The sequence below is a fragment of the Coenobita brevimanus genome, chromosome 28 (genome assembly GCF_032717465.1).
Source record: "Coenobita brevimanus isolate Jiangsu-jjx chromosome 28, ASM3271746v2, whole genome shotgun sequence".
In the NCBI taxonomy this organism is placed as follows: domain Eukaryota; kingdom Metazoa; phylum Arthropoda; class Malacostraca; order Decapoda; family Coenobitidae; genus Coenobita; species Coenobita brevimanus.
In genome coordinates, this window is record NC_136981.1 from 18,121,270 (window position 1) to 18,147,377 (window position 26,108).

The following is a 26,108-nucleotide window of genomic DNA, read 5'->3' on the forward strand; positions in this document are numbered from 1 at the left end:
CCTCTTCCCGGCAACTGCATGCACTCAGACGGGTACTGACGGGGAGAGGAGATGGCCATAATGACTGCTCCACCATGAACCGCTGATTAAATGTTTATACAGCAACGACAGTGGTTCACCTGTTTTCTTTAGTGGATTGCAATATACACCGATGCTCAGCCAGGGCAACAGCTCCACATTCGGACACTGCTGAGATGTTTGGCTCAGTAGCTGCTCTCCGTGAACAGGGCAATGGTCCTTGTATTTATCTTTATCCTGTCTGTTTCATGCAGTGTGAACACCACTCGGTTGTTTAGCATAACAAAACACACTGCAGATGAAGTGTGTGTTTGCATTTAATAAAAGCGATTTCTGTAACTGATTGCACAGTTGAAGTAATATGCACGTGCTCGGACTGGATAACTATAGACATTACAACCTTGTTCCACTGTTGTTGCTCGAGGGTTTGTGAAGGAATGCTTATGGGATACGACAATTGCTCAATATGAACCTAAATACAACTAATAACCATTGGCAATCTCTTAAATCAGCAGCCCAACACGGCATAGAGAAAACGATAACATACACCTGGGTTAAGTAAATCCAGCTTTATTTTACACTGGTGCCATACAGATATTAATGAGAACCATAGGGACCATCATTACTGTAAATGCTCATATTTACTGGTGATAAAGGAAAAATCTGGATAGGCCTATCCCTACTACGTTTGCGATATCAGTCGTCATCCATGATGATACAATGTAATAGGCTACAAGAGTAATTCCCAATCACTATGACTACATCTGTAACATCTGACAAACTGTAGGAACGTGTAATGTATCTGCACACTAGCAAATTGTCACCAAACTCATAATACAGGGGTACTGAGCTATCAAGTGGAAAGTGTCGTGAATTGTTACAAACCATGACAGACAATAACATTTGGCAAAGTCAGAATAATATTTCATGGTCTGACAGTAAAATTCCACATTGTCCATGAAACACTGATTTGGACCATTTATCACCTTGTAATCTATCACTCCCACTGTAGCTCTTGTCGTCTACCAATGTTCACCTTCACCTACCCCATCATTCCTCTCCTCTAGCCCTCAGTTAGAACATTATTACCCCCTTCCTCACCCATCTCCCTCCTCATATCTCCCAGGTCCCCTACCCCCCCTGACACCCCCCCCCCTGTGGCGCCACTTCCTATATGTAGTGAACTTGCTTCGATTTCTGAGATCTACCAATGTCAGGTTCACAGTAGGGAGGATGGGCGTCACAATAATTTTCTGCTAATTGATCGTTGTGGGGAAGCTGATAACTATGACATATGATGAAATATTTACTGTTACATGGATCATGACTGGAAACTAAACCGCTCATGAAATGTCATTCACAATAACTGCCATTATGTAAAGGGTGCATTGTGTGACAGTATTAAACAACTTACTGTCATCAGTATATTTTCTGACAGAACATTGCTTATATATCACCACCAGTAACTGCGCACAACGACAATGATCACCGCGTTCGGTTCGTCCTAGCGACCAAACAAAACCTGGTGAAGTTCCATTCCAATCAGTGTTACCAGATACTAAGAGCACTACATCACCTCGCTGGCGGACGGGGTGTTTCTGTTTGATATGTCCGCAACTGTACATATATCCTGTAAATTTTTTCAGAAAAATTTCATTTTGATGGGGCATAATGTCACAAACTCGAGAGATTGTGTTACTAAACCAATTCGTGACACTGTGATATTATGTGAAGCCTCAAACTCTAGTGGAAGACCCAGTGTGTCTTGCTTAGTTTAACCGTCCTTGTGTGCACTTTGGGATGGTTTTTCAGAACATTCGTCACTGCTCCATAGGTGACTGTTCTTATGCATGACATCAGGACTTCACTGAGTGAATTTATTGCGTGTGTATATCGTTCGCCCCACTTCTTTTAACTCTGGAAGTTAAGCCACGCCCACTTCCGGTGAACATGCCTTTGTGGTACTAGGCATGAAAACAGATTGTTACAGTGTTGCCAACTTAGCGGAAAATCCGCTAGATTTGGAGGATTTTCCACCTATCTAGCGGATTTTTTGGACATGTAGCGTATAGCGGATTTTTTAGCGAATTTTCGGCACATTTGGCGGAAATTCTAGCGGATATTATTTTTTCCATTAATATATGTTTAGATTGTTGTAGTTGGAGAGCGACCTTCGTTAAGGATAGATGTTCATTGTGGAGAGGATTCCCGGGGACCTGACTTCTCCCGAGCTGTGAGCCTGAGCTCGGCGACGCCATGTCTATCCACTCACCGTAGTTAGTACTTAGTGATGGACAGCCGAGAGAGAGATGGATAGCACGTGTCTCGATCTGCGGATCGTCTGTGATTCCTGGAGATCACCCATCTCTCCGTCGGCAGCCCAGGGAGTGTGGACATATCAACGGAGGAGCAGGTAGGAAGAGTGTGAAAGACTACCCTCCTCGTATTGTGGTGTCTTAGCGGCGACTCCAATCTACAACCCCGTGACTCCATTTCACCAATTAACAGTACCGTTTTCTGTTCTTTAGGTTTAAGAGTATTATGTAGCACGAATGATTGAGTGAATTTATTTTGCCTCATGTTCTGAATTTACTTGCTGAATCGCCCTTGGAATGTGAATTTATTTTGTAATAAATATATTTGCAGTTCCTCTCTTTGAGCTCGATTAAATGTAATAATAGTGTTTGATTTCTCCACATTGTTCTTACATAATTTGCTTACTCCCAGTTTGCACACACTTCTTATATTAATCATGATTGGTGAAGCCAGTTCTTTCGTATTGGGTCATAACAAATCCGTTGTGCCAGTCAGAGGTTGGGATCAGCAAGAATCTATTAATATTATTATTATTAATATTATTATTATTATTAGTGACTCCTTCTCAGAGGCCAACAGTATCAACAATCCAGCATTCATGAGTGACCAGTCTTCGCTGTGTGCTGCTGAGAAAGTTTATGAAATTCTCGTCTTTAGAGACTCGGCGAAGTGACTTTATGCTGGAAGTTACCGTTCCCTTCTCTGTTAAGCCTAAATTAACCTAACCTAACCAAACCTAACGTAACCTTAACCTAACCTTATCCTAGATCAACCTAACATAAATAAACCTAAACTATACTAATCTTAATTCACGAAATGACTCATTTCACAATCCGCCTGTAATATATATATATATATATATATATATATATATATATATATATATATATATATATATATATATATATATATATATATATATATATATATATATATATATCGACCTGTAGTTACCTACAGGTCGATAAGACATCCAACTATCTTCCTGACACATGTATTTCATACGATGCTGTTGATAAATGGCACAAAATTTGAGATAACATGCGGATACTTTCAAAACAGAAGCTAAACGGCCACTCGGTGCATGTGCACCGAAAGGATTGGTAACTTTCAGCATAAGTCACTCGGTGCATACGACACCGGCATAAAGTGAAAGCTTATTACTTGATTTCATAAGTCGATTCCCCTGTGATAAGTGGCGACTTTCCTCTTGTACCATAAGTAGGAGAAGTATTCAGTTTATTCATTTCCTCCCAGCAACGGCCTGGCAATCTTTGAATTATTTATTCCATTAAATTAGGAATTTACCCCAATATCTTAAACCCCCCCCTAAACCCCACAAAGACCCCACGTTACCCTCCTCATATCGCCCCATCATACTCCTCTGCATCCCCTCTAAATTCACTGAACGAATGATACTACAACTAGTCACACCTCACATTCCCCTAGCACAGTCACAACATGCCTTTAGGCCACTACACTCCACAAACACCCTTCTTACAGACCTTACACAGAGAGTTTTCGATGGTATGAATTCAGCTAGGCCACCACACAGAACACTCCTAATCACATTAGACATTAGCAAAGCTTTTGATGCCATCCCCCGCCACAACCTCACAAACAAAATACTCAGCACAAACAAGCAAAATAACACAAAAAGATGGCTGGCAAACTACTTGGCAGGCAGATGTGCACACGTAACAATAGCTGGTCAGTCTTCTAACATCAGAAACTTCACAAACGGCGTCCCCCAAGGATCTGTTTTGTCCCCTACACTCTTTAATCTATACATGCACGATGTACCCACACCCCACACACCACAGATACACATAGCTTCCTATGCAGATGATATAACACTTACATGTACACACCAAAACGCAAACACAGCTGCACACATCATTCAACCTTACATCAACACACTACACGAATGGTTCACCACAAACAGGCACAAAATAACCCCAGCCAAATCTACAATGACTCTTCTCACAAACTGGACAGCAGAACACAGTCACATCCCACACCTCACCATAAACAACACTCCCCTACCACACACACACCCAAAAAAAAATCCTTGGTGTAACATACAATACATCAATGTCATTTAAACAACACATCACAAACATTAAAAATAAAATAACACCAAGACTCAATGCTTTGAGGTCACTTGCCCATACAACATTCGGACACAACAAAGAAACCACCACCACAGTAAACAAACAATACATATGTTCAATGATGAATTATGCAAGCCCTGCCTGGGCTTCTAACCTGACCAAAACACACTACAACACTCTACAGACCATACAGAACAAGGCCCTAAAAATAATCACAGGCTGCACAGCTACTAAACCCACAGACCACCTACACCAAGAAACCAAAGTCCACAAAGTCAAGGATCACCTAGACATGCGAGGCACCCAGTTTCTTGCTGCAGCCTCCACAAACCCACAACATCCACTACAGTAACTCACCATAAACAACACTTCCCTACCCCCCCCCCAAAAAAAAAAAAAAAAAAAAAATACTTGGTGTAACATACAATACATCAATATCATTTAAACAACACATCACAAACATTAAAAATAAAACAACACCAAGACTCAATGCTTTGAGGTCACTTGCCCATACAACATTCGGACACAACAAAGAAACCACCACCACAGTAAACAAACAATACATACGTTCAGTGATGAATTATGCAAGCCCTGCCTGGGCTTCTAAACTGACCAAAACACACTACAACACTCTACAGACCATACAGAACAAGGCCCTAAAAATAATCACAGGCTGCACAGCTACTACACCCACAGACCACCTACACCAAGAAACCAAAGTCCTCAAAGTCAAGGATCACCTAGACATGAGAGGCACCCAGTTTCTTGCTGCAGCCTCCACAAACCCACAACATCCACTACAGTACATGGCAGCACATCCACCCACACCAAGGAACATTAAAACAACACCCAGCACACGTTACCATACACAAATACTGTCATCTCTCTCCCCTCGCCCACCTCAGACCAGCTTCCAGAAGCAAATCCACACTCAGATCACTCGCCGCTCCATTCAGTCACTTAAGGACAACACACAGCTGCATGCACGGCCTCCTGACATCCACCCTTCTGAATCCTATCTTCCTCGTGAGGACAGGGTCCACCTGGCCAGGCTGAGATGTGGGCACCATCCAGCCCTCTTAAGCTACCAGAAGAGGCTGGATGACTCTGTCGCTGATGCCTGTCCAGGATGCAACGCAGCACCCCATACTATTAAGCACATTATGGAAGACTGCATTGCACACAATCACCTACGCCAACAACACAACATACACTCTTTGAGAGCTCTGTGGGAAAGCCCGGTCTCGGCCATGGCCTTCCTAAGGGACTCGGGGCTGTTCGGCCAGACTGCCTAGGGAAAAACTACTACTACTACCCCCCGTGACACTCCACTCCATCTCTCCATATCATCCTCGGCCTCCCCCCTCCCTCTCCCATCTCTACCTCACTCACATACACTCTCCTCGGTAGTCTCTCTCTCTCCATCCTCTCCATATGGCTAAACCACATAGTGTATTTCTCCTTATGCTTTGTATCACATACACATCCACACCGCAATGCTCCTTCATTTCCTCATTTGTCAGTTTGTCTCTCCATGTGACTCCACATACTTATCTCAAATAACTCATTTCCATTATTCTCCCTTTTGACATGTGTCCCTCCAACAAGGTCCAAGCTTTACTTCCATATGTGAGAGTTGATATCACAGTGCTGTCATGCAGTGACTTTTTTACTTCGTTGCTCACTTCCTTGTTTCTTATCACTGCTTTCAAAGAACCAGCAACCTTTCTTCCTTATTGTAACCTCTCAAGCACTTAACCCTATAAACTTCTATCCTTACTCATCATACTACTCAAGTACTTAAATGAATTCACATTTTCTATTTCCTTCTCATCCAGCCTCACTGAACATTCAGTGACTTCATTTTTCACAAAGACCGAAGCTTTACTCTTCCCTACATTCACCTTTACGTTCATTATCTTACACATTCTCCCAAACTCATTCGCCAAGCCTTGCAGCTCCCTTTCGTCTGCACTTAACAACACAGTATCATCTGCAAACAACAGTACAGGGAGTTTCCAAACACTGCCCTCTCTCAATAGGGTCGCTCCAGCATCCACTGCTTTACCTTGTATCTCTTTTATAACCCCATACATATACAGACTGAACAACCATGGAGACATGACACATCCTTTTTTCCAATCCAATAGAAAATTTCATTCAGTTCACTGTCCACACGCACTGCAGACTAAGCACCCTCATACATACTCTTCATGGAATTCACTAACTTCCCATTTACTCTGTATGTTCTTAATACTTTCCACATTCCATGCCTATCCACCTTGTCATATGCTTTCTCCAAATCCACGTAGGCCGCATACAACTTCTTTGCCGTCTCTAGAAACTTTTCCACTAAATACTTACGAATGAATATCAGATCTGCACAACTTTTTCTCTTCCAAAAACCTCCATGTTCTTCGCTAACTAATTCCACTGTTATTTCCCTAACTCTGTCAATAAGTATCCCACCATATACTTTTCCAATTACACTAAGAAGACAAATGCCCCTATAATTATCACACACTTCTTTTTCCCCACTTCTTTTGTACAGGGGAATAATTATACCTGACTTCCAATCCACTGAGACTCTACCTTCCTTCCAGGCCAATCAGCACACCCTCCACATCCATTCTTCTGCTATCTCTCCCCCATGCTTCAGCCTTTCACCACACACTCCATCACTTCCTAGGGCTTTCCCATTTTGATTTTCTTCATTGCTTGCACAACTCCCATCCTACTGAATTCTTCCTCTCTTCTCATATCCCTCCATCTCCCAGCCATTCCTCAGCACCTTTTACTCACATTACTTTCAATATTTCCTTGTGTTCTCTCCATCTCCTCACTTTTTTCCTCCCTTCTCCACTAGCAATATACCATTTTTCTCTTTCACTCCTTGACTAACTTCTTTATCACCCTGCCTAACGCTCTTTATCTCTTTCCAGAACATTTTCTTACATTTCTTCCACTTTACACTCAAATTCCTTCCAAATTCCTCATCCATTCTCTTCTTTCTCTCTCTCATTATTCTTTTCACCTCTCTCTTCCGTCTCTCAGTTTCCTTCACGCCCCTGTTTCTCATCCACTGACTATATGCTTTCTTCTTTTGTGCCACAGGCTGTCTCACCTGTTCATTCCACTATGCTGTTGCTTGCACCCCTTTCGTCTTCTCTTCACCCTACACACCACCTCACATGCTGCACAGATTTCTTTTGTAAATATCTTGCACACACCTTTCACATCCCCCATCTGCTCCAAATCGTAATTTTCTGTTCACTCTTCCTTTTCTCTCGTATATTCTGCCTTTTTTCCATCCTCTTGCAACCTTTCTACGATCCTTGTAAGAACTACTTTCTCCTGTTCTACCCTTCTATTCTTCCATTTCATTTCAACCTTGACTTTCACCATCACCAAGTGGTAATCAGAAAGTCCACTCCCCCAACCTCTGTATGCTCTTGCATCCATTACACATCTCCTCATTCTGTCATCCACACACACATAATCAGTCATTGCCTTCCGTTCCTTCAGTTCTCCACCGACCCTTCTCATCACTCTCCACGTATACCTGTGAATCATTTTATGTCTAAAGAGGGTATTGGTTATCACCAACCCCTCCCTGCACAAACGTCCACTAGAGCACTGCCATTCTCAAACACTTGTGCAGGTACACCCAACTCACCAACTACCCCATCCACCTTCCCATTCCCTACTTTTCCATTCATATCTCCAATCAAAACTCAATCTCATTCCTTTAAAACTTTTCCATGCACGCTTCCACATTTGTCCAGAAGTCTTCTTTCACTTTGGATGCATGATCTTGCATTCACACACACACACACACACACACACACACACACACACACACACACACACACACACACACAGTCGTCCACATCTGTAGTCCAACTTTCAATCTTACCCATACATTCTTTGCACCAACAGTTCTGTACTCTCTTATATTCTCCCTCCATCTCTTGCACACAACAATACTCATTCCTTCTTTTGCCTTCTTATTCTCACCTACTCCCGTGCATATAAATCATCCATACCCCCATTCCCTGACAGTGTCACCTCTCCATTTAGTGTCGGTTATTCCACATACATCCACTTTTGCACCCCCAAGCACCTGGACAAACTCTCATTCACCTCAAGCACCTGGACAATCTCTCTCATTCACCTCATCGTTCACACCCCTTACATTCCATGCTGCAATCCATACCATGTCCTTTATCCGGTCCTTTGTCGTCACCTGTAGGTCAGTCCTGGTCCTAAGCTTCTTGTTCGTATTTTTGGTTAGCTGTTTTCCTGGAAGAGACACTAATCCTCTGCCAACCCACTTGCTGTCACGTACGGAACACGTGTTGGTTGGTTATAAGGTTAAACTCCAGCATTGTCAGCAATAATATGGCATATATTACTATGTTATATAATTCCTTTTATTTCAGAATGCTTTTAACATACTAAAACAAGTGTATTATTAGTTATAATACCATAGAAAAAAAAGCAACATCATGAAAATAAAATGATGCAAAAAAAAAAAAAAAAAAAAAAGGTTGAATCTATGTTTAAATGATAAACAAGATTGACTTTCCTCCTAACTACCTCTGCACTCACTAACCTTATCTAGTTAGATACGTATTCTTATTGTATCGCCACAATATGGAGGCTTCACCATGTTTATTTTTCTTTTTTTCCCATCAATCACTGGGGCCGAAGCCACTGGTCATTAGGAAAAACATATATACATATGCATTTATACATACTGTACATCCATCCATCCATCATTCAATCCTACATTGTCCCATGAGAAGCGTAGGAGCCCGGGGCTAGGCAATTGGTCCTGACATTTAAGATGAGTGAAAATAATGTACATATATATATATATATATATATATATATATATAGAGAGAGAGAGAGAGAGAGAGAGAGAGAGAGAGAGAGAGAGATAGATAGATAGATAGGGGAAGGCCTTGTAGATATACAAGGTACCGTCTTAGACGGCGCGGACCATGGGACCCCCTATAGATAGATAGGGCTCCACCGAATATAACGAATAAGGTGGCAGAAAAAATTACATCTCACCAGAAACTATGTGGCAGGGAGGTGAGATTATTTGCCAAAATCCTCCCAACCAAACATGAGTTCTATTGCAAAGTATTTGACGGGCGTTCCTGTTGGATCATCGTCTATTAAAGATCCAACCGCACCGCCTCTTGTGCTTATGGACAGTGTGCTACCGAAAGTGAGTAAGCACTGTGTTGATAAGATAGAGACTCGGATATTAAACACTCTTAAATCAATGAAGATCTATGCATACAATGTAAGAAGCCTCGCTGAAGATTACAAACTTGATAACTTAATGGCTGAACTGGAAAACATTAGTTTTGATATTGTAAGTTTGAGTGAGACTCACAGAAAAGAAGAAAAAGTAATTCAGCTAAATGACAGTGGCCACCTATTTTACCACAGAGGAAGGGAAAATGAAAGAGTTAGTGCTGTAGGATTTCTAATTAACAGAAATCTTGCAGACACCATTGTTAAATTCAGCAGTGCATCTGACAGAGCAGCAATGGTTGTAATTAAACTGTGCAAAAAATATGCCCTGAAAGTGATACAAGTATATGCACCAACTTCTCAGAGCTCAGATGAAGAAATTGAAACATTCTATGATGACATCTCCCAGATTATGGAAGAAGAAAAGACCACCTATACTATACTCATGGGAGACTTCAATGCAAAAGTTGGAAAATCAAAAAATGGAGAAGCATGTATGGGAAAATTTGGAGTGGGAGAAAGGAACGAAGGAGGAGAAATGTTGGTACACTTTGCAGAAATGTTTAACATGGGAATAATGAACACATTCTTTCACAAAAGAACAGGGAGAAAGTGGACCTGGAGAAGCCCATAGGGAGAAAAACAAAGAATGAAATCGACTTCATTATAGCAAATAAGAATAACACAATCACAAACGTCACAGTTATCAACAAAGTAAATATTGCAAGTGACCATAGAATGATGGGTTCCACAGCAAGATTCAATTTCAAAAGTGAAAGAAAGAAGATGATTAAAGACAAAAAGATATGCACAATAAAAGTCAGCGAAAACAAAGCAGCTTTTCAGTTGGAAATAAGGAACAGATTTCAGGCTGTCATTTATGCTGAATGTGACACTGATGAGTTGAATGACAGACTAACAAAAGTCCTAAAAGAATCAGCGGAGGTAGTAGGAAAACCTAATACAACCAAAGCTGGGAAGTATTCAGAGAAGACACTTGAGCTTATGAAAAAAAGAAAGGTAATGAAAGTAAAAACAAAGAAAGATGAAATAGAACGAGCGGAATTAAATAAGCTTATCAACAAAAGACAAAGAGAAGAAGAAAGAAAGAGAAACATGGATCAAATCAAAGAAACCATTAAAAAAGGAAAAAGTCTGTAACAGGTCCGAAATAAAATGGCACTCGGAAAGCAAAAATTACATCACTAAAAGACAAAAACGGTGAAGCCATTAAATGCAGAGATATGATGCTGAAGCGAGTTGAAGAATTTTACAAAGAACTGTATGCATCAAAGACAGTAGTACCAATAGCTAACTTTTCTGTTGACACATGTGAAATGCTTGAGATAACACCAGACGAAGTAAATATTTCTCTTAAAAATATGAAAAGAGGGAAGGCTCCGGGAGAAGATGGAATAGTAGCAGATTTTATGTTGGATGCAGGAGCAGAAGTACAAAATAGGCTTGCTCACTTATTTACCCAATGTATAAAACAGAAGAAAATTCCCAAAACATGGTGTAATGCAATTGTTAATCTACTTTATAAAAAAGGCGACTCAAAAGACCTTAGTAACTATCGACTCATTAGCTTGCTATCAGTCATTTACAAACTTTTCACTAAAGTCCTTACAAACAGAATAGCTACAAATCTGGAGGAAAACCAACCTCGTGAACAGGCAGGATTCCCATGTGGGTATTCGACCACTGATCATCTGCACACAATGAATCAGCTAATTGAGAAAACTACAGAATATAATAAACCACTGTGCTTAGGTTTTGTTGATTACGAAAAGGCTTTCGACTCAGTGGAACACATAGCAATTATAAATTAATTGGGAGAACAAGGAGTCATTGAGAACATTGTAAAACTGCTCGAAAACATATATAAAGAGGGAACTGCTACAGTTAAATTACATAAGGACTCAGAGAAAATTAAGATTGAGAAGGGCGTGCGTCAGGGAGATACAATTTCACCAACGTTATTTACAGCATGCCTAAAAAGTATTTTCAGAAAGCTAGACTGGGAAAACAAAGGAGTAAACATAGATGGAGAAAAGCTAAACCATTTAAGATTTGCAGATGACATTGTCCGAATCTCAGAAAAAGTAGAGACGTTGCAAGAAATGTTAAATGACCTGAACAGAGAAAGTCTCAAAGTAGGGCTAAAGATGAACCGGAGTAAAACTAATGTTTAATCCTCAAACACCAAAGAGCGTCATAAGAATAAGTGGAGAAATTCTTGAAGAAGTTGAGGAGTAAAATTACCTGGGACAAATACTAAAATTAACGAAAGATAATGATAGCGAAATAAAAGACGCATTACAATCGGATGGAAAGCTTTCGGTAAACATAGAGACATTATGAAAAGTAGCTTGCCAGTTTGTATGAAACGAAAAGTATATAACGAATGTATAATTCCAGCTATGACGTATGGTTGTGAGACTTGGAAACTGACAAAATCGATGGAAAATAAATTAATTCGTTCTCAGAGAGCAATGGAAAGGTCAATGTTGGGAATATCTTTAAGAGTCAGGAAAAGATCAACTTGGGTGAGAGAGCAGACTAAAGTCAAAGATATTATAGAAGTTATAAAAGAACAGAAATGGAGGTTGGCAGGCCATGTAGCAAGAACAAGGGATAATCGATGGAGCAAGAGGTTGACTGACTGGACACCAAGAGATGGTAAGCGTAGCAGAAAAAGGCCAGACAGGAGGTGGAGAGATGAGATAGAGAAATTTGCAGGGAAAACGTGGTAAAGATTGGCTCAGCCTTGGAATTCGTGGAGAAGGTTAGGGGAGGTCTTTGTTCAGCAGTGGATTTATAATGGCTGCTGCTGCTGCTGCTGATATATATATATATATATATATATATATATATATATATATATATATATATATATATATATATATATATATACAGAGAGAGAGAGAGAGAGATTTGTGCCTTTCCAACAAGGGCCAAAGTTCTCTTCCCAACGTTGGAGTTGGTATCACAATACCATCATGCAGTGACTTTCTTGGGGAAGGCTGTGGCTTAATCGGTAGAGAGGTGGCCTACAGTCCTACTGGATCCAGGTTCAAATCCCCGCTGGAGTAGGGAACAGTTTTAGGATTTGAATTTCACGTAAAGCAGACTTTACCGATCTACCAGAAGACCCGCCGACATGTCGTAAAAATACCCCCGCTGATACCAATACACCAGTCGTGTATGAGACAGCCCTAGCATGTTTTCAATATGGACGGTGGGTGTTAGCGCCGAAGTAGTGACATGTAGAGGTGTATGGTATGTAGGAGGACTCTTGGGCCTTGGGAGCAGGCTGTGAAGCCTATGCCCAGATTCGAGCACATAAAATATATATATATATATATATATATATATATATATATATATATATATATATATATATATATATATATATTTACTTTCTTGTCTAGTGGGGATGGTAGTGAATTTAAGTCACTGCGGCCACGATGGTTGACAAATATAACGCCGCCACTGAAATGGATCGGAGTGGGGTAATTCAAATGGAAACATCACTTAATGTGATGCTCTCACACCTTTTAGACCCGCAGTGGCAAGGCGGAAACGAGACCTCGATCTTAGATGTGTTTAATTGACCTGATGGTATATTACAAACTGTCATTCTACATAAATTTGTCAACCATCATGGCCGTATTAACTTACATTCACTGGCATCTCCATTGCACTGGGTCTGAGAGTGGGAATCCGAAAGGAAACATCACGTAATATGATGCTGTCACACTTTTTAGACCTGCAGTGGTGAGGCGGCTACAAGACCTCTCTCTTATAGGTGTTTAGCCGACCTGATGGGATATTGCAATATATGCATACAGTATATATACACATATACATATACATACACCCATACACATACATATATACTTTCACACATACATACACACCTACATATACACATATATGCACATACATAGGTGTATATATATACTTTTTAATGTATACGTTTTTATTATTTTTAACTTTCTTTTCCTTTTTTCTTTTCTTCATATAACAGTACTTGTAAGGAAAAAAAAAACTAATCCTAAAACTAATAATCCTAAGAGACTTATCACGGTATATAAGGTCTGTTAAATAAAAACATGATTTCAAAACCCTAAAGTAACTTCTTGTGTAATCAACAAGATCTGAAGACAAAGGTGTCGAAGAATGCATGCATAATACTTACGTTTTTCTCAATAACTGACTAACAATATGGTTAACGGTAACCGTACGTTTTCCAGACAGTAAGAGGGACGAGAGCTATATATCCTGAAAGTTGCAGCTTTAATTTTTGTTCTTTTCTCTAAAATGTGTTCCAAAGAAAATACCGAGTAGATTTGAATTCAGAACTTTCCACTAGGCTAAGTGGCAAAATAGTAAGCTAAACTTATTCACCAAACATATTTATCATACGATTTTCAACCAAATAACTGAATCTCAGTTAGTTTCTGGGATATTTCAATTTCTGATATGGAATTTTCAGAATACAAATGAGTATACCATCTTCAAAAACAGGTCAAGGTCATTTATATTTGCCACAAAGACTTAGGTTACCCTAGTTTACAGTTGCGGACATTTTAAACAGAAAAAAAACCGTCCCCAAGCAAGGTGATGTAATGCTTTCCACATCTGGTAACACTGGTATGGAACTTCACCAGGTTTCGTTCGGTCGCTAGGACGAATGAAACAGGATAATCTTTGCCACTGTGCCCAGTTATTGGTTGTACAGTATATCAACACTGTCCTGCCTGACACTGTGCTGAAAATAACAACGTCTTGTTAATGTGGTAATAAAGTAATTTCACACCAAACATATTCGTATTCTGTTCACATGAAACACACAGGTTTCACAAGGATGACTTTCGATAAACATCACGTTTTATACAACATTTAACGACGGCCAGCATAAAGCCATTATATTATCAGCTTTCCCGCACCTATCATAATAAGCACTACATTACCATGACCCCCTCCTTAACCGTGAACCTGAAACTCGTAAACTTCTTTCATCGACGCACTTTCAGATGAGATGCTGCCACAAAAGAGGCAGGGTGGAGTGCCTGGGAGACTGGGAAGGCGGGTGGGTGAGGAGGGGGCAATAGTGCTCTGGCAGGTGGGAGGGGGGGGGGCTCCACAGGAGACGAGTGATGTGGTAGGGGAGAATGGACTGTGACTGGAATCCAGGATAGGATGGATAAATGATACGCTGGCGACATGGTGCAAAATCAGCTATAGTATAGCACTGATTATTAAATTTGACAGTCTGGCCATTGAATGTTTTGGAGACTTTGACACGTTACGCTGTCTACAAGCATTTTCTATTATATCGTCTACAGGACGACCTACTACCCACGGGGTGGCACATTACACAAACCCTGCATTATTAGTGTATGGTGACGACTATGTCATCACTTCGTGATTTATGAAAACCCACGAAAATGTTTGTCTGATGTCACACATGTTGCCATAGCGATTTGGAGCTATGCTTATTGCGTTTATATAGTAACATCATGGATGGCGACTGTGATACTGAAAGCAGAGTATGGGAAGGGAGGAATTTTCTCATGCCACAATTAGTAATATTTAACAGTAGTGATTCGTGCCAGTGGTTCTCGTTAATACCTGTATGGCACCGATGTACACGAAAATGTGATTACCTAGGGGAGAATGGACTGTCCTAGAGCACAGGTGGTGATATTAGGGTAGGCTAATAGGTGGGCAGAGAGACACCTTACCACCTATTGTTTAGATTTACCTCCCTTGGGAGGACAGGGCCAAATAAGGGCCCACCAACCTTACCAGCTGTATTACATGATCTTTATGTCAGATTACTGTAGACCTTATACTGATAAAGTAAATCGTGGTATGAAGGACGTGTAACTGCTAAGTAATCTGATTCACAACCTCAGTGTCCAGTTCACAGAGCGCCCTTCCGTCTTTCCGCCAACTGCGTGCACCCAGATATGGGTACTGACGAGGAGGGGAGATGGCCATAACGTCTTGTACACCATGAACAGTAGATCACATGTTTATACATCAGTGTCAGTGATTCACCTGCCTTCTTTAATGGATTGCAATATACGCCGTTATTCAGCCAGGACAACGTAATAAGCAACAAGACTATGATAATAACTGTAACATCTAACAAACTGTAGGGGCATGTCATATATCTGCACATTAACAGATAGTCACCGTATTCGTAATATGGGGATCCTGAGCCACCCAGTGGAAAGTGTGTCGCAAATTGTTACTAACCATGATGGTCAATTACAACATGTGGCAACGTCACCATTTAGTTTCATAGTCTGACTGGAAAATTCCATAATCTTCATGAAAAAATGATTTGGCCCAGTCATCTCATTGTAATCTATGCTTCGCACTGTGCTCGTGTCATCTACCGAAGTATGCTGTCCCCTATCCCATTACCCTTCTCCCCTAGCCCCATGTTCGACCACGATTGCCCCCTTCCTCACACATCTCCCTCCTCCTTTCTCCCATGTCCCCTACCCCCACCCTGCTGCCTTCTGTGGCCCCATCTCCTGTATGTGATGAACTTGCATCGATTTCAGAGGTCTACCAATGTCAGGTTCATGGTAGGGAGAATGAGCGTCACGATAATTCTCTATTCATTAAATAGTTATGGGGAAGCTGATAACTATGACTCATATGATGAATTGTTAACCGTTGCATGGTTCATGACTCGAAACTAAACCACTCATGAAATCCGTGTCATTCATAGTAACTGCTATTATGTAGAGGGGGTATTGTGTGAACAATTTAAAAATAATTGCCATAATCATGACACGCTATTATCAAAATATTTCCTGGCGGAACATTGCTTATATATTATATTGTTACCAATAACTGCGCACAGCAGCAATGATCACAGCGTTCGGTTCGTCCTAGCGACTGAGAGAAACCTGATGAAGTTCCATACTTATCAGTGTTACCAGGTGCATGAAGCATTACACCACCTCGCTGGTGGACGGGATGTTTCTGTTTGATATGTCAACAACTGTATCTTCATGTGTAATACCATCAAGATCGAAGAAAAAGAAGTAGAGAAAAATAATAATAAGGTGATAACAATAAGCTTCACCATTTATCTAGCGAAGCTTCTCACTATAAGAAACATTCCTAAAGCTGACCTCACCTCCTGATATTCCAATAGTTGAACTCAGCTGCTGCAAGAAAGGTTCCGCCAGAGGGTCTCACCATGGTCCCGCCCATGGAAGTATAATAAGGTACCTCCATGTTCCCGCCACTATCACGAGACATCACTACCCCCTACTAATGTGGCGGGTAACTCACTCACGCGGCCTTCCCTCAGGATGGCTAATTGCCATCTTCACCCTTATTTTACCTCCATGGTCTTGACGCCTTGCATCACGTCCCAGTACTAGATAGCTTAATTTTAAAAAAAGCCATACAAATAATGTCTATTTTTTTTTTTTTTTTTTCAGGAATCGCCTTTTCTCATGGGCAAATTTGGCACAATGGACACTCCAACTTTAATGAGGAATATCCATCTCTTGCAGTTCAAATAGTCTCTTACATGCTGAATAAGATCGCCTGGAGACAACACAACAATGTACAAAATACATTAAAGTACTCAATAGCTTTGAATTCTAATCTACACATAAAGATCTCTTGGTCTTTTAAAGGAATCACCTTTTTAACTTGGTCAGGTGTGGCACAATGGACGTTGCTTCGCCTTATGAGACCCGAGGGACCGCGAGAACAACATGGAGAAAAATATGTAATAAATGTAGAAATGTAATAAATCTTTTAAAAATCAAGAAAAATCTCCACTCTTTCTTCAGGAGTCTCATTCTCAAATGGTAAGGTGTGGCAAAATGGACGTCGCTTCGCCCTGCAGCACCTGAAAGACTTCGGCATGGGCAAGAGCAAGCTGGAGGGCACCATTGAAAGGGAGGTCTCGGTACTGCTGGACCATCTCAGCAACACAGAGGGAAAACCGAATGAGCTGGGTCGTTACCTGAACGTGGCTATCTTGAATGTCATTTGGAGTCTGGCTGCAGGTGGGTGGGTCTTGGTTTTCATCTTTGTGGTGCTGGGGACGGACGCTTGCACGCGGTGGCACCTATATAGCTGGGTAATTCCACATCCCTCAACTTCTTCCATCTCCCCTAAAGGAGCACTCCACCAGATCCACTTTCAGATGATCCTGAGGTTGTAACTTTTACTACTACTACTAGTACTGTTGCGGATGTCACTGATTGCATTGCGCAGTTGACTCTTGTGCGGTGTGGTGCGGTGAGGATCTGTCCGTTCTCCCCTTGGGGCTAAGATGCGAATGAATGTGTTTGAATGGACGAGGAAATGGGGAGTGTGTCGTCCTGTCTCGGCTACCTCCCTTTCCTTAGGGGAAGCAGCCTAGGTATATAGATAGATAGATAGAACTAGTACTACTACTACTACTACTACTACTACTGTGCAACAACAACAACAACTACTAGTACTACTACTATTCATCCATCCATCATCCAATCCTATGTTTTCCCATGAGAGGCATAGGAGCACGGGGATAGGCACGTTGGTCCTGATATTCAAGATGAGAGTGACCAACCTCACTCATCCCTGAGTGGCATTTCATGAGTAATAAACCGCAATCACCCATTGCATTTAAACCTACATAGGTTCAATCCGACTGTAGCACCTTAATCACCCACTAAACCATCAGGTACCATAATTTGGTTACACGGTTACCATCCAGCGTAGTAAATGGTTTCCTGGTATGCAAGAAATCATTTGGCTTGACACTCAGTGTAGAGTCACCCATAGGCAGAAGGAAGAGGAAAGAATGATGGAAAGGCAAAAATGAGTGTAAAGTCACCTGTAGGCAGAAGAAGGAGGAAAGAATGAAGGAAAGAAGTGAAGGAATGGAGAAAACTGCTACAATAACTATGACTACTACTACTACTACAAATACAACTACCACTACTACTAATACAAGTACAACTACCACTACTACTACAACCGGCACAGTGCACATTCTCCAGTTTTTTTTCTCTCTTATCAGTATGCCTAATTTTGCTATCGTTTTGTAAATGCAGTGCTCTCTGTCTGTCTGTCTGTCTGTCTCTCTCTCTCTCTCTCTTATTTCTTTGGTCATTATCTATATTGTCACGAAGCGAGATTTATCAATTGGGTGTTTGAGAGGCTTCTCGCTGCTTCCCGATGTTTACAGTGGTTTTGGTACAAGTCAGAGGTGCCAATTTGAATGCTGTTTGTGAGCGCAGTTGTTTCATAAGTTAAGCATTAAGTTTTGTGCCCTTTTTCTTTGTAGTGTTTTATTTATGTGATTGCTTGTTAGATTATGTAATTTAAGTTTGTATGGTAAAACGTTTACAGTATTATGTAATGTTAGAAAACTCTTGCATGTTTTGGTTGTCTCCGATTTTTTTTTTTTTTTTTTTTTTTTTTTTTATGTGACCGACTCTGGGCATAGGCTTCACAGCCTGCTTTCAAGGCCCAGTAGCCCTCCTACGTACCGCACACCTCTACATGAGTTGGTAACTGTGTTCTCTCTATTAATACACCAGAACTGTGGAGAAGTAGATCATTCTCGAACAATGCAAGCTTATATAAGATGAAGACGAGACTAGTTCAAGATCAGTCCGTTTTCAGTTCTGTTTGATTGTAGTGCAATGTCAGTGCAGTGAAGTTTGTATATTTTCGGTGCTTGTGAAAACAGTAAAGTGTTCAGTGAAGTTTGTACAGTTACCTCCACTACTAACGAGTTTAGCGGATGGTGCGTTTGGTGAAATATGGCAACACTGTGTTTGTTTACAACGTAGTAATAGTAAGTGAATGGGCAGACCCGGCAGAGCGTCCCCTCCGCTACAGTATCTAGTACCCACAGAAACTATGTTCTATCAAGTCATATTCTGTCTGCAAATCTAAGTGTTTGCCACGTATATGTAATTGAAGGTAGGGAGAAAAGCAAGTAGTAATCCCATTGGCTCCCATTGTTTCTCTGACAGGAGATGACTCTGAGGCGAGGTGGAACGGAGGGGAGGGGGGACATGTGGTGGGGGCGCATATATCGAAACTTTGTTGCGTTTCGTTTAGAAAGATGAGGGATGTGATTATACAGATGTACTGAGGTGATCTGTAACTCCATATGCAATAACGTGTATTGGATGAATGTTGGAGTATTACTGTAATATTCGTCATACAATGTTGTGAACAACTGTAGTTGAGCATAAATGTTAGGAGGTGTGACGTCCGGTGTCTCGAAACGTGGTTCACCTGAGTCTAGTGAGTGTGCGACTCTAATGCTATAACACTTTTGTGGCTGAACCAGGGTGGCTCCAAATGATTTATGATTATGCATGTGACACAACGGTCATGCCATGTTGTGCATCGTCCAGTCTGTTTTATTGTGAGAAAAAAACAGTCAATATATTCGCAAACCATGCTATAAGTAGATGTCCAGTTGCATAGGATTATGGCCACTTTGAGTGTTGGACAGCTATTGGCTTATTGTGCGAAAGTGTTGTACGGTTATCATACTGATGGATCACGCGGAGGTAATGGGTTACTGTATTTGCATACTGAATGCATTTGTATTATTATAATAAGTGAAATTACACTGTTACGGATGTTCAGTCCATAAATGATGTCGCTTTCTTCGAGATGCTATTTCATTAGCCAGGATAGTTGTGACACAACATCCACATACATTGATCATCGTTTATTATACTCTCTTTAAAACAGTCATACATTAGTTTTCATACAAGTATTACCCATTCAGGGTCTCCTTAGCTCCAGACGCATTACACAATCGTGCTACACTCACACACTGTTCATCCAGAGGGAGCAATATTTCCTATACCATGCATGTCTGTCCGTTGTTTGCCATTATAACACAAGTGGCCACGGCTGCACAAAATGATTCGGTCGTGTGATGCTGCTGGGAGAGTGTAAACTTGCATAATAGTCTACGTGTGTTTGTGAGGGAGTCTGGTTATACACTTCACCGACTTATTCGCACTCATGCCAAGATAGCAGCCCAAGTCGCGGTTTTGGTGACTATACTGACTGACCATTGAACACACTTTCGCCTCCAAGCAGTCTGAATGAGATCTTGATTTTAAGCAACAGAAACATTAAACAGTGCAGTACACAATGCACTTTCATAGGTAAAGTAAAGAGTGTTTTATGCACTGTGTCATCATACAGATTTATATAGTATAACACCGCCAGGGATAAGCTGGACCTACGGTAGGATAAAGGTTGAGTGTTGCTGGACGTCTAATTAAACGTAAGCAACATTGGTGCACCGGCACCTGGATGGTAAAACCCAACCACTGCGCTTTACGCTAAATACTCTCGGGTTCTGAAGCTACCCCGCATCATCAAGTAGATTTACACAAGGTCATTGATAAGGCTGAAGTTTCGTCGTAGTGATGCGATATGATACACAAGTCAGTATCATGTCTCGTTACGCATTATACAAGGAAGGCTCTGAATTTTCTGTGTGCGTGTGTGTGTGTCAGAGACAGGCAGACAGACAGAAAGACAGAGACAGAGACAGAGACAGACAGACAGACAGACAAACAGAGACAGAAACACACAGACAGACAGACTGGTGCATTCATGTTGTCATTACAAGTTGCTACAATACAATATAATAATAGACCCAGGGATGGATATAGGTTCACTGTCTCTGTAACAGTGAATACTGGCCCGATACTGTTCTTGCAATTTCACGAGAGACAGTGGACACACATAGTATATCAATCGTAGGTGAAAGGAAGCCGGACCTAAAATATCATGATGTGTAATGTGCCGGGCACTGTGGTGGTGGTTATGATTGTTGATGGGAAGCGAAACGTCGTTATGCTATATTTGTTTATAGACATTATACGAGATTCATAATAACCTCAAGTTCAGCAATAGATTTCGATATTACGGATATCTCTGATGCCGCGACCGATGACGCTGAACAATGAAAACGATCTTCCCAAGACAGTTAGAATTAGAATAGAATATCTGGTAGGTAAAGGGGAACTTGAGGAGAGGTTGGTCAGTGGGACGGGATATTTGGAGAGGAAGGAAATGTTGCATGAATAGAGAGGGTAGGAGGGCTTGACCACCCTGCGTGGTGGCATGGTGTGTGTGGAAGTGGACTGTTGTGGAGAAGGAGCGAGTGAGGAGGTGGGCAGGTGGGAGTAGGGTCATCACCAACATATGTGATGTTTGGGGTTGGTAAGGGAAATATTGCTCCCTCTGGATGAACAGTGTGTGATATATATATATATATATATATATATATATATATATATATATATATATATATATAAAAGGAAAGGGAGAGAGACTTTCTTTCTCTCTCTCTCTCTCTCTCACACACACACACACACACACACACACACACACACACACACGTTCCCGCTTGCCAACTGGTGGACGGGAGTTCGCGCCTCGCTCAGGTTGCAAAAAGTTTCACTGACGAAGTGGGTGGTTACTGTCCCCCTCGAGCAAGGGGACGGGTGTGTGCGTGTGTGAAGGTCACAGCCTTGCCCTTAGATCGGACTATATGAGCTCTCAGCTCCCTTCCAGGAAGGTAAAAGCTGACAATCACGACCATCAAGTGATCCTGACCGACCCGGTGAATTACACACATACACACACACACACACACACACACACACACACACACACACACACACACACAAAGTTCCGACGCTTCCTTATGTAATGGGTAACGAGAACTGATACTGACTTCCGTTATCATATCGCATCACTACGATGAGATTGCAGCCTTATCAATGACCTTGTGTAAATCTACTGGATGACGTGGGATAGCTTCAGATCCCGCTCCAGCAACACTCAACCTTTATCCTACCGTAGGTCCAGCTTATCCCTGGCGGTGTTACACTATATAAATCTGTATGATGACACAGTGCATAAAACACTCTTTACTTTACCTATTAAAGTGCATTGTGTACTGCACTGTTTAATGTTTCTGTTGCTTAAAATCAAGATCTCATTCAGACTGCTTGGGGGTGAAAGTATGTTCAATGGTCAGTCAGTATAGTCACCAAAACCGCGACTTGGACTGCTATCTTGGCATGAGTGCGAATAAGTCGGTGAAGTGTATAACCAGACTCCCTCACAAACACACGTAGACTATTATGCAAGTTTACACTCTCCCAGCAGCATCACACGACCGAATCATTTTGTGCAGCCGTGGCCACTTGTGTTATAATGGCAAACAACGGACAGACATGCATGGTATAGGAAATATTGCTCCCTCTGGATGAACAGTGTGTGAGTGTAGCACGATTGTGTAATGCGTCTGGAACTAAGGAGAGCCTGAATGGGTAATACTTGTATGAAAACTAATGTATGAATGTTTTAAAGAGAGTATAATAAACGATGATCAATGTATGTGGATGTTGTGTCACAACTATCCTGGCTAATGAAATAGCATCTCGAAGAAAGCGACATCATTTATGGACTGAACATCCGTAACAGTGTAATTTCACTTATTATAATAATACAAATGCATTCAATATGCAAATACAGTAACCCATTACCTCCGCGTGATCCATCAGTATGATAACCGTACAACACTTTCGCACAATAAGCCAATAGCTGTCCAACACTCAAAGTGGCCATAATCCTATGCAACTGGACATCTACTTATAGCATGGTTTGCGAATATATTGACTGTTTTTTTCTCACAATAAAACAGACTGGACGATGCACAACATGGCATGACCGTTGTGTCACATGCATAATCATAAATCATTTGGAGCCACCCTGGTTCAGCCACAAAAGTGTTATAGCATTAGAGTCGCACACTCACTAGACTCAAGTGAACCACGTTTCGAGACACCGGACATCACACCTCCTAACATTTATGCTCAACTACAGTTGTTCACAACATTGTATGACGAATATTACAGTAATACTCCAACATTCATCCAATACACGTTATTGCATATGGAGTTACAGATCACCTCAGAACATCTGTATAATCACATCCCTCATCTTTCTAAATGAAACACGACAAAGTTTCGATACATGCGCCCCCACCACCTGTCCCCTCTCCCTTCCGTTCCACCTCGCCTCACAGTCATCTCCTGTCAGAGAAACAATGAAATCCAATGGCATTACTATTTGTTTTTCTCTCTACCTTCCACTATACATAAGTGGCAAATGTATTTGCAGACAGAGTATGACTTGACAGAGCATTGTTTCTGTGGGTACAAGTTACTGTAGCGGAGGAGAAGTTTTTCCTGGTCTGCCCATTCACCTACTATTAGTACGATGTAAACAAACACAGTGGTGCCACATTTCACCAAACACAGCACCCGCTGTACTCGTTACAAGTGGAGGTAACTGTACATCATCGGTGCTTGTGAAAATAGTGAAGTGTTGTCAGGCATTTAGTGTAATTGCAGTTATATATATATATATATATATATATATATATATATATATATATATATATATATATATATATATATATATATATATATAGATAGATAGATATATAGATATATAGATAGATAGATAGATAGATAGATCCAATGCTTGTGAGAGTAGTAAAGTAAAGTTGACGCGCATTATGTGTAATAATTTGGAAAATAAAGGCAGTGAACTTAGGAAGCCAGTGTTTATTTACGATGCCTGAGCTGATCCTGTGTACTGTGCTGGGCACCCAAAGGCTGACCAAAAGAAGAACAACTCACTGGGCAAAGTCTTTCCTGTACTGTACTATGCACTGAGTCTAATCTTCAACATGGAGCAAGGGGGTGTCCAGACAAGATCCCAAACTGGGCAGGAAGATGAGTGTCATTGGCTGCAATCATGAAGCTATTGCAAGCACGAAGTGTCCAACTACAGGCACTGAATGAAGGACTGAAAGAAGGACAGAAAGAACTCAAGGAACTATTACAGGCACGAAGTGTACTGTTGAAGGCACAACGTGAAGAACAATAAAAACGATGTGAACAACTTCAAGAGGCGCCAGAGGAGCAACAGAGGGAATTACAACTAAGGATGCAAGGACAGCTACATGCTTTCATGGGGAAAATGAAGGAAGAACAGCAACAGCTTAAGGAGGAATAATATGCTGAGCTACGGCAGCAGAAGTATGAGGTAGACAATAATGTGACCGAGTGCAAACAGCATGTGGACAACCAGCTGAAGATTAGTGAGGGAATAGTGATGGAGTGCAGACACCATATAGGTAACCAGTTGAAGCATATAGTTGACCATGTGAAGATAATTTGTGAGAAAATTAAGGCTGTGGAGAAATATTGCTCTGCTGAGCCTCAGGTTAGTGTACAGGGAGCTTATGATAGGAATGGATGGTGTATGGTGAATCTTGACGGATCCCAGGCTTCTAAAGTGAGCATTACAGGGCTGAATAATCAGAATGCAGAAGTTTAAAGTCCTGGCCTTAATTATGATGCCCCAGTTTTTAGGCCCCAAACCAGTGAAGTGCATGGCTATAGTATGGGTCAAATTAAAAAGAAACCTCAGGAAGTTGATGGCAGACTGTCTTGGGAAGCTTATTGTGCACAGTTTAAGTTACTTGCGGATCAGAACAGTTGGGATGATAGGCAGTGGACAGTGCAGCTTGCTACTAGCCTTAATGGTGCCGCAATGGAAATTCTGGGCCAGATGTCAGTGATGGAGAGGAACAGTTATCAGTCCCTAGTAGAAGTGCTGGAGCGCAGATATGGAACCATGTACCAGACTGAGGTTTACAGAGCAAGTTTCCGGAGCTGTGCACGGGCTTGAGGAGAATCCCTACAACAGCTTGCTCATGACCTGGAGAGTATGGCATACAAGGTGCACCCTGGAGCAGCACCTAACCTGTTGGCTATTATTCTGAGGGACCAGTTCATCGATGCTCCTGACAGTGCAGAGTTGAAAGTGCAAGTGAAGCAGGCACAACTAAGAAGCATGCAAGAGGCACTAGCCAGGGCTCTAGAATTTTAGTCTTACGTCAGCTCCAGTACATCCAACTTTCAGGCAGGTCGTAAAGCAGGATTTAAGGCAAGAAAGGGGCAGGTATGTGAAACGGAAAACTTTGAAGGAAGGTGCTGATACTGTGAAAAGCCAGGACACAGAAAAGAGGACTGCTATAAGTGGAAGAGGGAACAGGAGAAGACTGAAGGAGTTTGCTGGTTCTGCGGGAAGTCAGGACACAAGAAGGAGGATTGTACAAATGGAAGAAGGAGCAAGAATGGAACAGTGCAAGGAAATCCACGATTGCAACAAACGGGTGTTTGACATGTGGTGAGGTGGGACACTTCAGATATGAGTGTTCAGATGAGAAGGATGAGGGTAAATTAGTGAAGGCTGGTGACGAGATGCAAC

The 26,108-nt window shown here is 41.4% G+C and overlaps 1 protein-coding gene across 1 annotated transcript in view; it reads left to right on the forward strand.

Moving 5' to 3' along the window:
- Positions 1–26,108, forward strand: part of LOC145394752 (cytochrome P450 2L1-like) — a 122,522-nt gene that overhangs the window by 22,295 nt on the left and 74,119 nt on the right. Inside the window, exon 4 of the mRNA XM_080268533.1 lies at positions 17,561–17,779. Within this exon, the coding sequence (XP_080124659.1) occupies positions 17,561–17,779 (219 nt within the window). The remainder of the gene's footprint in view (positions 1–17,560; positions 17,780–26,108) is intronic.